The sequence below is a fragment of the Ochotona curzoniae genome, unplaced genomic scaffold (genome assembly GCF_017591425.1).
Source record: "Ochotona curzoniae isolate NIBS_2020 unplaced genomic scaffold, NIBS_Ocur_1.0 contig_1, whole genome shotgun sequence".
Lineage (NCBI taxonomy): Eukaryota > Metazoa > Chordata > Mammalia > Lagomorpha > Ochotonidae > Ochotona > Ochotona curzoniae.
In genome coordinates this window covers 23,072,824-23,088,760 of record NW_024464918.1, presented here as the reverse complement: position 1 = coordinate 23,088,760, position 15,937 = coordinate 23,072,824, and the positions used below count along the sequence as shown (strand labels likewise).

Here is a 15,937-nt window from a genome sequence, read left to right as displayed (position 1 = left end):
TCAGTTTTTCCTACATGGTGAGTTTGGGGTAAACCTGTTTCATTGGAGTTTACAAATCAGACTTTTTACTGGCCATTTTGTTGTGGATACATTGAAGAGTGATGGATTGTAGCTGTTAGTTACCAAAATCAGGAGGGGCTGGTCAAGAGACACACCCCAAAAGAACAGAGGAGCCTTTCTCAGGGAGCTGGGGAGATGCCAGTTCTCCCAACTCATTGCTTTATTGAGAAGGCCAGAAAAATCAGCAACTGGCCCTTGGCCTTTAAAAATCAATGGGAGAAATAAGCTGGAAAAGGTTGATGAGAGAAAGCCAATGGACATGGAAGTGGAGGGTTCTATCGAGCCATTTAGGAGGACAAAAAGCAGGAGCAACAAAGAGGCAGATGGAATCTGGCCCTTGCATGGCTTGCCAAGCGAGCGCTGCGAAGCAGGATGCACAAAGTGCTCCCTGTCTGTCTCCTGGAGCATTCACGCTGTGTCCCCCAGCCAGATTCCCAGGCCGTCTCTATGGAGCCCCAAACAGAGAGTTGAGCCGTGTGGATGGCTCCCTTCTCTTCTCATGCTGCACTTGCTTCTCGGCCTCGTGCAATTATTAAAGAAAAAGTTGAAAAAGGTGATAGAGGAGCTAGCTCTGATTTGTCACAAAACAAGGAGCATTTCTCTAGGAGTAGCGTCAACGGAGTTTATTTTTTGATTTTTTTTCAATCGATTGGAACTGCTTAGTTTAAAAAAAAAAAGTATCTCTTTCCTCCTTAAATACTACAGACAACCTCATTTTATCGCAGCAGACACCTAGAAACAAAACACTGGACCCACCAGAGAGAACTGGGCAATCAAAGCATCAGAAATTCAAGTCAACTATGAAGAGCTACTGTTAGCTGGCAGCTCTCGACTCTAAACACAAGTGTCCCAAACCTATTAATTTGACAAAAGTTCCTTAGAACTGGGGTGCTGGGAAAGTTGAATTGCTTTTAATGCTATTCCAATTGTGTTCAGCTTAGGGAAATTAAAGTCAGTGCTTCAAATGAAGACCCAAAGAAACATTTAAAAACTCGTTTGACTAGTACTCAGTATGTGAGATGATTACGTAATAACGTGTCCTCCTAGTTAACCTTGTCCTGGAATATATATAGGTTATTTGTAGCCGCCACTGCTATGATATTTTCGGAAGGATGCCAAGCTGTATGTAGGATCTTTTTGCTAAAGTCCAGACTGTCGACGCTGATCTCGTCTTTCCTCCGCTTGCCTCCCATGCACACTTTGCGGGGCTTGAGGATGGCCCGGGGTTTGCTGTTTTCCCTCGAGGCCTCCAGGGTCACATCCCGCTTGGTGTTTCGGTCGAACATCCTGAAGAAGTTGTTGTAGGAGCCCGTCATGATGACACTGCCGGACAAAGAGGGGACAAGGAGTGACTGAGTGTCCTGGAGAGGAGCAGCCACATGCATTTCTGGCTGTGGCTTGGAATTGAAGGGGGAGGGTAGTTCAGGAGAATTCCTTCTGGTGCTTTGGCTCAGGGAATGCTCCTGTAGCTGTGATGTCCACAGCTCTGGCTACCTCTCCTTAGGGATTGGGACAGTAGAGGAGGCTGTGAAGGAGAACCACTTTGTAAAGCAATGGGTGACTTTGTAAAGCAGGGCTGTAAGGAAGAAGGATTCCTTTGCTGGCTGGCTGGCTGGCTGATTGCTAAGGTTATGCACTGCATGGCCAGAGGGGGCTGTGTGCACAAGCGACTGATGTGTGGCTTGTCGTCTGGAATCAGCCTTTTTAGAAAAATCACCTACAAAATGGATGACATCATGGTCTTACTCTGGAACAGAACAAACAGTCAAATTTGAAAAGGCAGGATAGCAAAATAAAAAGCTTCGCAGTTGTCAGACAGCTGGTGATGGATATGACTGTACCAGTGTTACCCATTCTTGGGGCCATGTGCAGTTGGATGGGAGCGTAGTGAATACCTAACATCTTTAACAACAAAGGTACTGTGCCTTCAATGGTGACATTTCACATTAGGGGAGGGAATCAGCAAGTGCTGCTCAAATGTGGTTGCACGGTGGGGCTGCTTGTGCGGCCCGGTTGGGGCAGGTGTCTGGCAACATTCTAACTGAAAGTGAGCTCATGGCCTCAGCTTTTCACCTGACTGGGGATGGGCAGAGAAGGGCTGGGAGAGACCAACAAGATTGTGCCACCACCAGTGGGACATGCTTTTGGGTGCTTTGACTAATGAGCCTGGCACAGCTGACAAAGGTGAGATTTTGTTCCCCTGCCCCCAGAAACTGAAGCTGTTAACAGAATCTGGGCCAGAATGAATTGTTATTGCCTTGTCAGGCAGCGCTGAGGGCCGTGCTTCTAAAAATCTCATTGCAGTTTCTGTTACCTCATGTGAGGGATTTGCCGGAGAGAAGTCACTTGCACAGTGTCACATTGCTAGTAAGTGGCAAAGTCAGGCCTGAACCCCACATGAACCTGACTCCAGGACCTAAGCATTAACTGTTTGGTCTCACTGCTTCTTGTGCACTGATAATGAACTTCTCCGGCCATGATCCAACTTTTAAACAGGACAAGCTTCTCATGGAAATGGAAAATCCTCAACCTTATCTAAACCAACAATAAAAATTCATAGCTGTTATGTTGATCTTGGGATTTAGACCCAGAATTCCTTTTGTTTCTACAGCTGTTGGGTCATGGCAGGGGAAGTGACCATCTGTGCCCAGCAGTGAGGGCAAGGGCTGGAGGGCTCCGGTTCTGGCGACAGGGGCTAGGGTAGGCTGTTTGATCTCATTGAAGCCTCAGTTTCCTCCGGTGTACGGTTGAACTGGGGTTAGGTTTCAATAAGATGAATTGCCTGCTGCATAGCAGGTCCCTAATAAGTGCTGCTTTTGACTACAGGCTAAAGCAGATGGGAGCAATAAAACAATTTATGGAAAATGCAATTAGAAAACTTTTTTTAGTATAAACTTCAGTTTTTTTCATGATACTTATTTTTCCACGAACATGTTGAAGACTCTTTATATATACATCAATTTCTTCTTAGCAATCAAGTTTGAATTGCATTTTCCACAAAATGTATTCATATCTACAAAGAATAAATCAACCGAAGTATGTATATGGAAATGACAGGTCTTGCTGTTTTTCCCCTTGGTGACTTTGTGGATATCATAGCTGCTCTGCTCTGGGACCTACACAAGTGGGACAGTGTGAGTCTGGGTCCCTTGCTATTATTTAGTGGCTCCTTTAAGGTCCGATAAGTAGAAGCTCATTTTAGGTCAGTGCCCAAGACATGGGAAGAAATGGAGAAATCTGTCTGAAAGTTTGAGTCCTCTAGGGTCATGCCCTAAAATCTCCACACTTCTGAATGGAGCGCCTGGGCTGCCATCCTCGTGGGAACTGAATCAGTCCCTGGTTGCCTGCACGGAGTTTGCGTGGAAGTCAGAGACTCGCCCCTATTTGTCAAATCAGGATGGAACTTTTGGGAGGTAGTATGAAGTATTATTGAAATCAAAGGCCTTAAAACAGTCATAAATCACATGGAAGGAATGTGATAAATGAGGTTGAGTGGAATTCAGTTAATGAACCCCAAGAGCCTTTGGCCAGGTCTGCACCAGCAGCTTCAAGAGATAATTTTTGTAATCTACTTTACATTAATGGAAATGTTCAGACGTGAATTTTCTGGTGAATTATTAGTCATCTTCATTTGGGCATATTGACCTAACCCTTGGGTTGTCTAGTGTATAAGAAATAGGACTTCAGTGTTGACATTAAAATGTCACCCATGCCAGTCTTTAGGAGGCTTGGACATGTCATCTTTTCTGCTCAGACCTGCCCTCCTGGATTAGCAGGGCCACACGTAATGCATCCCAGCCAGGCCTTGGGGCCCAGTCACCCTTAGACTGCATGCCACTGGGACACATTGCCCAAAGCCTCATCAAGGAGAAGGCATCTTTGGAAGGTTCCCCAGCCACAGAGCCTGTCTTACCTGTCTGACCCATTCCACACACATTCAAATTTATCGAAAATGCAGTCGTTTTCGTAAAGGGAGCACAACTTGCTGCGGAGGTAGTCATGAACCTGGGAAAGAAACACAACCGCACAGACTATTACTTTAGAAAGTAATTGTTTCCTCAAAGCCTTCCCGTTCTGATGTGGGCTGTTGGTATTTGCAGTGTCTGTGAGTTTAAAGGCTTCGCCATAGTTGTGAAACAGCAAGGTGGTCAGATGTGGATTAAAGAGATGGTTGTGTAGATGGCAGTGGTGAGCAGGACCCAATAGTAAATTTCCATTTCCAAAGCTGATTTTTCTTTTTCTTTGAAAAAGAGACTTGTTTGAAAGGCAGGGAGATGGAGAGAGGAGAGGGAAGGAGAAAGGAGACAGAGCCAGGGAGAAGACAGGAAGAGATCTTCATTTTCTGATTCACTCCTGAAACGCTGCAACGGCCAGGAACGGGCCAGTCCAAAACAAGAAGGTTTTTCCATGTAAGTTCGGTGGGGCCAAGGACCTATGCCATCTTTTGCTGCTTTCCCAGGTACATTAGCAGGGAGGTAGAAATAAGTAGAGTAACTGGGTGAGGAACAGATGCCCGTATGGATGCTGGTGGTGCAGATGGTGGCTTTACCCACTACATCATAGCTCTGGCCTCTCAAAGCTAGCTTTGTCAGCAGCATTAGAATACCCATCCATTCTTTTATTCAACAAATGTTGAGTGCCTGTGATGTGTTTTGGATGCGGTAGTAAACTGAGTATCCTGTGGTACCTTCTTCTCAACATTGGGGAGAAAGATTATTTGACTAAGTAAATATGCAGATCTATAACAAATTTTATTTTGGCGCAAAATTTTGGGAGCCTGTATTGTATAATGGGTTAAGCCACTGACTACAAGGCCAACATCCTATAAGGGTGCTAGTTAGAGTCCTGGCTGCTCCAGGTCTGCTCCAGCTCTGTGCCAATGTGCCTGGGATGGTAGCAGCAGATGGTCCAAGTACCTGGGCCCCGGTACCCAGGTTGGAGACCTGGATGAAGCACACAATTGCTGGAACTTTGAGGAAGTGAACCAGAAGACGGAAAAATCTGTCTCTCTGGAAATTAAAAGACAAAACAAAAAACCAAACCCACGCATTCTTTCATAATATACATCTCCCATAATTTCTTGAAGATTTCTCATATATAAGGTGTTTTAGATGGGAAATAAGAAGATTGGGAGACCTGGGAGGCAGTGCTTTACATGAGATAAACAGATAGGATTTCACGTGTTAGGGAGGCATCGGTACAGAAAGCTGCAGAGAACGAGTGAGCTGCAATCACACCCTAGGGGAGGGCTGACCAAGCATAGGCAACAGCTTATGCCAAGGGCCAGAGGCAGGTCTTCTGGAGGGATTGTGCAGAAGGGGGACTAGTTCACATAGTGCTCTGTGTTCTGAGGTGGATCAAGAGACATTGCAGAGAGGATCATGGAGCCTGCTGTGTTGGGACAGATGGTAAGGTGAAAGGATGAAGGCAAGGAGACCCGCCATCACCTAGGTGGCAGAGGATGACTCTTATGCTAAGAAGAGGGGCGGTGGGAAATGGTGGGGTGCTCTATCTATCTGGACCAATAGGATGCGGACTCGTGCTGGCGTGTGCTGGGAGAAGCAGGAGTCAAAGCTCCCGGGTCTTCCTTCTGAACAAGTGGCAGGAGGAGGCACGCTCATGTAGCTGTAACTGTTGGAGATGTATCTGCAAGTGGACCTGACAGGTATACTCTGCAGTGAGGCCCTAGAGCAGGTGGCAGTTTTGTTTTTTCTTTCCAGTGCAGCTGAGAGTGAAGAAAGGAAGTAAATGATTGGGAGACGGTACAGGACTGCAGGAAGGCATCCGGAGCAGGAGGGGGCTTGAGCGTTGTTGGATATACGTCTCAAACAAGCCTGGTTAGCATAATTAAATATCTTTCTTCAGCTATATTCCATGACTTGAGTGTAGATGACAAGCAGCAGATTAATAAGACTAAAGATGTAACCTGTGTTCATTTTCCTTAGACAGTTACCCTTCTGGACACAACAGCAGAGGTAGCGGAGACAACGGGGCATCCCTAATATGCTAGCTCATCCTTGGACAGGTGTTTTGCTCACAGGATCTTGTTTTAGCTCCTCAAACCATTTTGCATGGTGGGCACTACTATCATTCTTTCCACTTTCTTGGGAGCGTGAAGCTCAGAGATAAGGCACCTGTTGTCCATGAACTCACTGACTGGGAACTGAACTGTGGTACTTGGGTTCTGGAGCAGAAATCGGCTTGCTGTGGCTCTACCTTCTTGGCATCAGCTAAGGTGGACTTCAGCTTTGGATTGGAGCAAAGTCAAGAGACAGGGAGACAGAATGGCGTGCAGGTAGAGGCACATTGCAGAGATTATGAGTAATACTTCATCTCTGTTTTCCTGCAGCCTGGACTGCCTCTCCTCCTCTGTGGCCAGTTTTACAGGAGGCTGAGCTCATGGCTTGCCGTCTGCTTAGTATTGGCAAAGCAGTAAGGTCGGGCTCCTCCTCTGCTTCATTAGATGGCTTGGGTATTTGAGCAACTCTTTGAATTATTTGGACAGTGTTAAGTATTTTTAACTCTGCAAATGAACCGCTCTCACCTGTGACTCGTCTTTTCTCAAACAATTCCAGGCCTGCTCAGGGGTTCTGCTTCAGTATTGGGGTGACAAGGGGATGCAAAGGGGAGCCTCTGCTCTGAGCCCTCAGGGAGGTGTCCTTGCCATATAGCTCCCGCTGTGCTCTGTGGGGCAGGTCAGTGAGTAAAGGTGTAATAATGGCAGTGGCAGGTTTTTTTAAGGGCTGGCTTCATCTGCCCTTCCTTCTGTCACAAACATTTTCTCACTTAGAATCAGGAAGACAGGTGAGCGCTAAATGTCAGTGTGTGGGCTTTGGAGGTGTGGCCCCATTAGCAGGAGCTACATTACTGAGATCTTCTTAAGTGGTTCTCCATAGATGAAAGACTGAAGGTGAAAACTAAGTGTACATTACTTTTTGTCTACAGCAGCCAGGATGGAGGAGCTCCTAGCTGCAGTTAAAGAGCATTGGAAGACAAAGGACATCTACGACGAAGGTGAAAAATAAGGAAGCAAGGGAGCCGAACCAGATGCACTCCACCAGAGGAGAGAACAAGATGAGGTACCCACGCACACGGCTCAGATCATGGAGCAAGACAATTAGTATTCATTCTACTTGGTGCTAGCTCCTTCATGTTCCCAGCATTCCTTTTCTGATTCTGTTAACTTGTACATAATTATTGACACTGAAGTCAGTCTCTTAAGACAATGGTTGTTGGGGTCATGTTGCACAAGTTCATGCAAAAATAATTGAAAGATTAGTTTTTTTATTGTTATTAACATTGTATTATGTGATACAGTTTTATAGGCACTGGGGATTCCCCCCACCCCTCCCATACCCCACCCCCCATGGTGCATTCCTCCACCTTGCTGCATAACCACAGTTCAAGTTCAGTTGAGATTCCTTCATTGCAAGCATATACCTAGCATAAAGTCCAGCGTCTTATTGTCCAGATAAGTTCAGTGGCCTCTTGGGGGAAAGATTAGTTTTTAAAGCTCAGCATTTTTTGAAACCTGTGGTCTCTTCATAATGCACATTATTTTCCATTAAGACCTCTTACAGTGAGTAGGCAGTTTACTCTTACAGGTGAGGCCTCGCTGAACAATCGCATTGTCCTGCAGTTCAGGAGTCTCAAAAGGCCAAGCAGAGGTTGGGTACTCCTTGTCTGAAATGCTCAGAACTGTAAGTATTGCTGATTTTTCAGTTTTTACAAATGCATAATGACATCTTTTTTACTTGAAATTCATGAAATTCATTGCTCTTTGTATGTGTATTTTTAAATAATTTTGTGAGTGTAATTGTATGCATGAGGTCAGGTGTGGAATTTCTCTGTAAGACAAGGAGACACACAGAGATTCTATCAGCTGGTTTACCTCCCAGATACCCACAACAGCCAGGGTGAAGCCAAGAGCCTAAAACTCCATCTGGGTCTCCTTATGGGGCTCAAGAAGTCGAACTATCAGTGTCTATTTGTGCGGGCAGCATTAGTACAAAACTGAATTGGGGGCGGATGAGTTGGTACTTGAACTGGGCACTCTTGAGTTGGGATGTGGGTGGGCCGAGCAGCATCGTAACTGTGGTGCCAAATGCTCATGGTGCTATTTGCTAGTTGTAACGTCTCCCTCTGCCCTTCAAGTAAAGTGAAAACAGTTTAAAACAAAACTATCCAAACATGAGTGGTTTGGATACATACCGGGTCAGAGCCTACTAACGACATATAGCTGTCACTCCATATTCCATAGTTTCAGGAGCCCTTCAATAAGCTAACTCCACGAATGCTTCTATAAAATAGGTTGTATTTGTAACCTAGAACCTCTTCCTCCAGATGATGATGTCAAAGCTATGACATTAGTTGTTACATTGTATAGCTTAGGCAAGCAGCACAAGGAAGAAGTACTTACTTGGACAGTACAGACATGGCTACAGAGGCAGGTGGATATAGAGGGGTAATCATAGAGTGATTACCATGTTTGGTACAGTATAGAACTTAGTGAACTTGCTTTAAAGCGCTGTCTAAAAAAAGATGATACCTGAGGCTAAAATAAGATAAAATATAGCACTATGAACCCAATTTCTTAGTGTTCTGCAAAGATACTTTGTAACTCCACCACCACCTCAGCCATGAACTTAAAATGCCAGTTTCTCCATGTGTCCTCAAACTAACTTTCTTCTTAGTCCTTCCTTCAAGTAAAAGTACCCACCACCCTTACTACCAGGCATCCTAAATCTACTCTTTGCTAGGCAAAGCTGTGTGCCACCCCTTTTCTGCAAATGTCACCCACATGCAGGCTGCTGCTCTCAGCACCAACTCTTTTGTATTAAGAGTTACAGCAGTAATGGTTTGTCTCATGCAGTTGTCGGCGGGGGGGGGGGGGGAAGCGCTACTGCATACTTAGAAAAGTTCGTGGAAAATGAAAGGGGAATTAATTTCAGTTTAGAATTTGTTCTAAAATGTATTTCCATGGACTTTACAAGAATCCTCTGTTATGGACCCTAGTCCTAGGTTGCAGGTGTCACGGAGCTGAGTGACAAAGCTGGAGTAGGATTCAGGGGCCAATGGGACTTTATACAGCTGACACTGCCTGCACTGAGGGGCTAGAAAACCCTCCCATACACAGGTGTATGGACTCCTGAGTTGCCTGGTGGCATCATGCTCTCAACCTCCTCCCTGAGGGCACTCAAAGGGTGGCTGGATGTTTGGTTTCATTCCCTGTGCTGAGATGAGGTGAGTGGGTTCTTTCATGTTCCTGACAAAATCATCTCCAATTTTCTTCTCTGATTTCCTGTTTGTCACTCCTGGTGATTCAGAGGCTCTGTTATGTCAGCTCATCATCTCATCGCATTCCCTGAGCTGTATGCTTTCCTTTCTTGGTCATGTTAGGAACCTTCTTGCATGCTATTGCAACTGATTGTCTCTTGAGTTCCCTCCCTCTCATATCTCCAGTCCCAGTTCTAATCGCTGACCTGACTAGCTGCTCCCCATTGTTCTCCTTTGATCCACCAATCCATTCATTGTGACAGCTACTTCCTTAACATTTATCTTCTCTCTTTAATTTGCTAGGCAGTATCCTATCACTGGTTACACCTAACTTTCTGCTTTTCCTTTCCTGCACCAAGCACAGGATTATGGCTAGAAAGAAGCATGTATCATGCCACTAAGTCCTGTTTTAAATCTTGAGTATAAACCTCAGGTGGATCCCGGAGCAGCCCTCACATTGCCTTCTGTTATTTTACACTTGTCCTCATTCTCATTAAGAAGACACCTTGTTTCTCATTTTACTGGGAAAATATAAGCAATAAGAAAGAACGAATCTGTTCTCACTAAGGCAATACCTGTATGAGAAGATATTTATAAAAGTTTGTGGAGCTGAAATTTTTGTTACAAAAGTTTTCAAATCCGCATATTACCTTCTCATATTTTCCCTGAATTTTCTGAAAGCCTATCTTTTAAATTTGTTTTGCCCCGCCCCCCCCAATTTTCCTGCATATCAATTCCGTTCCTTTGATGAATCAAAAAATACCCATCTCTCTCTATAGGACTTTTCTCCCCGAGTTGTCTCTCTCTATTAGCTTACTCCCCAATAGCATTCAACTTCCTATGGCTGCCCTCCTTAGATTTCTGTCATCACTTAGAACAAAATTTGTTTGTAAGAGTTGTGTTTCTATGTCATCTCCTTGTAGTCTCTTGAGCCCCACTGTAATTAGACATTCATTCACCTCACTCCTCTTGTTCATCTTCTGTTATATGTATGGCAATCCAATGGTCATTCGACAATAGGCCTGTATGTATTTAACATACATTATTTAAAATCAGCAGCTGCATCTGACAGGCAGTGACATCTTCCTAGAGCTTCCTGGTCACTCCTCTCAGTTCCCCTTCCACATTATTCCTTATTCTTTATGTGTAAACAAACCCTGGGTCCCAGATTCTGCAGTTACACTCGCTGCCTGAAAGATCTCATCTGAGCTATGGGTTTAGTATACTCTGTACTCATAGGCATGTTGAACATTATGCCTCTAGATTATTGAACTGTCCACTTGCAACATCTGGAGGTCTCCTTGACTTAACTGCCCAAAAGCCAACTTTCAATGTCCAACTCTACTTCTCTAGTTGCCCAGAACCAAACTCTTGGAATGATCTTTTCCTCTTACATTCTACAAAGAGTTTACTTCACATCCTGTTTTATTTTCCTTGGAGATAGTGATGGAAGCAACCAGATTCTTCCTCTAACACATTTGAGTAATTCTATCACCCCTCACCAGAACATGGCAGTAATTTTGTAGTTATTCTCTCATGCTTAACCTGTGTTTCCTCTGACATTTTACCTCCTCAGCACAACCAGAGTGTTGAAAATGACAGCCAATGATATAACTCTGTGTATATTGAAACTTTCAAAAGGGTGAACATTATGTATGAATTATATCAAGGGGAAAAAAAACCCTAGGTTAAATTTTTCTAGAATCTCCAATTTCTTTTACTGACTCAAGATATCTTAAGATAAATTTATCCAAACCTCTTGATCTTTGCTTTTTTTGACTTCCTGCCTGGAATTAATTTCTTTAAATTTTTTCTAACTCAAAGCAGGTCTCCCATTCCTAAGAAAACTAACTGAAAGAGAGCCCTTATTCTTCGTGGTCTGCCAGTGCACATGCCACTGTCTACTTGATGCCTAAGCATCACTCTATGGCACTCTACGGGGCCTTTGTGAGTCCTCATCCCATTCCCATCCTGGCAGGCAACAAGCCCCACTGCCTGTTTAACCTACCTCTCCATTCATTACACACCACCAGTGCAGTCCAAATTGCCATCATCTTCTATCTACATTTCTTTAGTCTGACATCCTACTGTGTAAAACATGTTGTGATGACTGATAACTCATAGTGTCATTCCCTTGTGGGACAGCCTTTAATACAGCCATCCATTGGAGTCAGTGCAAAGACAAAATAGCTATCTACTCCTAGCCCACTATGGACTATGGGATCAGACAGTTGGCTGCATGACCGGGCTCAGCATTCTGCGCTTGAGATCATTGTTCAAGATGGAAACTGTCTGGACACACATTTCTCTTGACTCCAGGCCTTCAAATACTGTTTTCCTAACTAGTTCATGGCGGTCACATCAACTAAGGGTTACTTCCTCAGGACAAACTATCTCATCTACTAGCCTGTTGTCACAGTCTCCCATGAATTCATTACTATACCCTGCATAATAGTGCATTTCTTTCCTATTCATCAGCTGACCAGGGGCATGAGCACAGGGCCATGTTTGTCTTGTTGGCCTCTGCTTACAGTGTCCAGTTCTCAATAAGTATTCAGTCCATATGGGTTAAACTGATTTCTAGCCTGTCAACACCCACCCTAACTTTGCCTCCTAAGGCACTTAAATTGACTATTTTACATATGCTTCTTTGTGTAGGGGAATCTGTGTAGGCAGGGACTGACTGGGAAACCTGTGCAGAGAATAATGCTTGGGACACACAGGGTCAGGTGGTGCATTGTACCTGGTAAGTCTCGATAGGGCGATTTTCCATGTTGAGATCCCAGACTTTAACAGTGAGATAGTCCCTGGTCATGATGTACCTCCCACTGTGGCTAAACTTCACATCCGAAATTGAAGAGATAATTTCAGAGAAGAACGATCTGTTGCTTGGATCTTCCGGCTCTTCAAAAACTGTGGAATGAAAGGGAGAACAAGAGTAAGAGTGTATGAATGTAGTGTATCCTATCAACTGCTTTCAGGATGTTTGGGTGAGGTAGAAGACAATAGTCTGACTTAGACTCTAACTCTGTAGGGCTGGAGTTCGCAGAATGTAAATGCAATGCTGACGAAACTGTCAGCTCCCTAGAGGGTGACCTAGGAAGCTGTCGCTGCTCTCTGTATTTACTTTCTCATTGAGGGTATGACATGGGACCTGTCCCATGCACTGATCAGGTGCTATCTGTTTGATATTTTTCCTGGTCTCTTCACATACCAACATGTGGATAGGAGATGCGTAAATGCTCATCAGCGTTCTGGAGATAATTCATGTATCATAACATAGTCTTTTAAAAAATTTTTCATTTGAAAAGCAGATTTATAGGGAGTAGAAAGAAGGGAAGCAAGAATGGAGGAAACAGAAGGTGAGAATAATTGGAGAGAGAAAAGAGGAGAGGGAGAAGAGGGATGACAAAAGGTGGAGGAGAGAGGAGAGAAAGACAGATGTATCTTCCATTTGCTGGCTTACTCCTTAGATGTCTGCAAGGGCTAGGGCTGCAGTAGGTTGATCTGAAGCCAGGAGCTTCAGCTAGCATCCCAATAAGTGCAATGGCCCAAGCTCCTGGAGCACCTATCATTGCTTTTTCTGGCATATAGGTAAGGAGGTGCATTGGAAGTGAAGCAGCTGAGACTTGAATGTGTGATCGTATGGAATGTCAGTGATGCAAGCGGAGGCTTAGTCTGCTACACCATGACATACTCTAACTCTTTTTCTAAAATGCAGTTCATATTACAATATGTGCAGCTGGGAATTCAGATTGAATCTCTAAAATCTGATGTTTTTTCTTAGTCTAAAGTGACCAATATTTTAGGAAACAAACTGAGGACATAACCACTGCATGAGAAAAAAAAATCTATGTGTGAAAAGTGTAACATACAACATGTAAGAAGGGCATTCAGGGGGCCAGCATTGTAACATGAGACACAATGAGAATGAATCTTACATCCACTGATTTATTTCCCAAATGTCCATGACAGCAGGAGCTGGATTTCTATAAAGCCAGGAGGAAAGGAGCCTTCTCTGGGTCTCCCATTTGTGAGCCATTGCAAGTGGGACAGCTGTGACAGAAACTGGCATCCGTATGGGATGCTGGTGCCACAGGTGGGAGATTAGCCTGCTACACTGCTGTGCTGACCCCCGAGTAACATGATGAATTCAGATCTTTTCTGGCTGCAAATTCAGACCTTGTTTTTAATCATGATGCAAAGTGCTATGGCAGGTGAGTTAAGCCTCCCCCTACAGCACCAATATTGATGGGTCCTGGCTGCTCCACTTCTGGTCCAGCTCCCTGCTTATGGCCTGAGAAAGTAGTGGAGGGTGGCACAAATCCTTAGGAGGGAGACCTGGAGGAAGCTCCTGGCTTTGGATAGGCTCACCACTGGCTATTGCAGCCATTGGAAATTGAACCAGCAGACAAAGAAACTGTTTTCTCATTATCTCTCTAAATCTGCTTTAAAAGCAAATAAATCTTCAACATCATGATGCAATTTGACCTTGTATTACCTGTAAAACCCTGCTGAGTTTTAATTTATCTATTGTCTCTTTTGCACACGTGCACACACACACACACACACACAGATACACACTACACAAGAAGCAGAACATGCAAATAAAAATATTTCTGCAATAGACACATGCTAGGCTATGTACTCAAACTCCAAGGGCATGATAATGAGCAAGATAATCCAATCCCATCCTTAGGGAACTCACAGGCTAGGAGGAGATGAGCATCAAACAATTGCACAAATAAGATTAGAGTTGTGAGATTGTACTTTGCTATCTGAGGAAATAAGGGTGTGGAGGAAGGTGCTGGTGGAATGTGAGTGGATTGTCAGTATGTTTTCTGGGCAATGCACTTCTCATGTCTCCTGCAATGGCTGGGATGCTCATAAAATATGTTGAGCACAGAGTACAACAGTCTCTGGTGTCTTAGCGATGGACACTCAGACAAATAAGAACTGGCATTTCCCCTGGAGCCCCTCACCAGGGGCTATCCTGCTGACTCCAGTTAGCCTCTAGGAGATAAAGATGTCATGAAAAGAAAGAAGATAACTGCAGGGCAGGCATGCTGAGCTTCGCTCCCTTGGTGAGGAAGCTGACTTCATGAGATCGGAGAACCCAGATCGACTCACTGTGGCCAATGCATCTGCAGTGTGTGTCTGGACCCCAGTGATACCAGGGACAGTGACAACGACATGCACTCCTTAATCCTCACGTCTTGCATGCACCCTTCTATTTAACGAACAGACTCAGAAAGAGGATCCTGTTACTGATCTTATTTATAGGAGTCCAACCAGGAGAGGACCTGGGAGCTGCCCAGGAACGTGTCGGTAGTCAGTGATAGACAGGCCTTGTATGCTGACCATCTGTCTACCTCATTGCTTTGTCTCCACAGCTGGGCTCTTCCTGACTTTGTCCATATCCTTTTTCTGTTCAAATGGTCAAGCCAAACTGGGATCCCTCATGTTTTCTAGACATAACTTCGAGCATGCCTGTTCAATCTCAATTCTTCCTGTGCCCATCTGGGACCCTGGAAGTAACATGAGACTGGGATGCTGTGTTGACATTGGGACTGAGCACAGATGGGCTGGCCTTTAACATTACCAGCCACACCCTGAGCTCCTGTGCTGTAGAGGTCCATGGCATGGGCACTTTCACTTCGCTGCAGATTAATCTGTCAATAGGAACACAGCCAAGATTTGAACTCAATCCACTTCAAGTCAGTTCTTGGCCTCTGCCATGCTCTCATTTGGCTTGTTTCCACTGTCAGCTCTCTGCATCCACTCCCTTCACCATAACGTGAAGGAGTTAGGGTGGCCTACCAGGTCCCTCCCAGTCATAGATGAGAACATTTATGAAATTCCAATGGGTCTTCCACTTTCCTAGTTCTCTGTACTGCAGAGTGGTCTTTCCATCATAGTCCCTTCAACAGAACTCTTAAGATAGAATATTTCAGACACTTGAGATTCTCAGGGTAAGTGAATTTAGGACTTTCATCTGAACTTGAGAGTTTATAATAAAATCAAGCTATTAAGGGTGCTGAGAAGTCCTGCAGGTTAAAAAACAAAGCAAGAAAAAACAAACTAAATATTGTTTAGTGAAGGGTTTCTCAACCTTAGCACTATTGAGTTGGGAGCGAGAGAATTCTTTGTTGCTCAGACATTCCAGAATGCTTAACGATGTACCTGGCCTCTGCCTGCTACATCTTCACCCTCTTTTCCTAGCCACAGATACTATAGTAATCAAAAGTGTCTTTAGATACTGCTGAATGTTCCTAGCTGAGAACTACCACTTTAATCATTTCAAGAATCTTAATCATTTCTTTCTGCAAATTCCACTTTGCTTGGCAAATTCCTTGTTGCCTAGTTATAGCCTAGTATTTCTCCTATGTTGAGCTCTGCTGAATACACTAGGGGTTCAATGCTATAGGCAAAGCTCTTCATTCTTTCTTTTATCTCCTGTATGCTGGTGTCACATGCCATGCACAGACAGTGTTTTGTGTTACTATAGGTACAGATCTGGGTACGTTTCCATGGAGCTATCATCAGTGTCTCCGGTGAGCCCCTGGAGAGGGCTCAGATGACTTAATGAATGAACAAGTTT

The 15,937-nt window shown here is 44.4% G+C and overlaps 1 protein-coding gene across 3 annotated transcripts in view; it reads right to left on the bottom strand.

Annotated features, from left to right (window-relative positions):
* Positions 1 to 669: 669 nt before the first annotated feature.
* The window catches only part of PPP2R2B (protein phosphatase 2 regulatory subunit Bbeta), a 391,000-nt gene continuing 375,732 nt past the window's right edge, over positions 670 to 15,937 (bottom strand). For all 3 annotated transcript variants that reach the window (XM_040998083.1, XM_040997993.1, XM_040998160.1), the window contains 3 exons: positions 12,080 to 12,249; positions 3,974 to 4,065; positions 670 to 1,383 (listed from right to left, as the gene is read on the bottom strand). In XM_040998083.1, the coding sequence (XP_040854017.1) occupies positions 1,104 to 1,383; positions 3,974 to 4,065; positions 12,080 to 12,249 (542 nt within the window). In that variant the 3' untranslated portion in view covers positions 670 to 1,103. The remainder of the gene's footprint in view (positions 1,384 to 3,973; positions 4,066 to 12,079; positions 12,250 to 15,937) is intronic.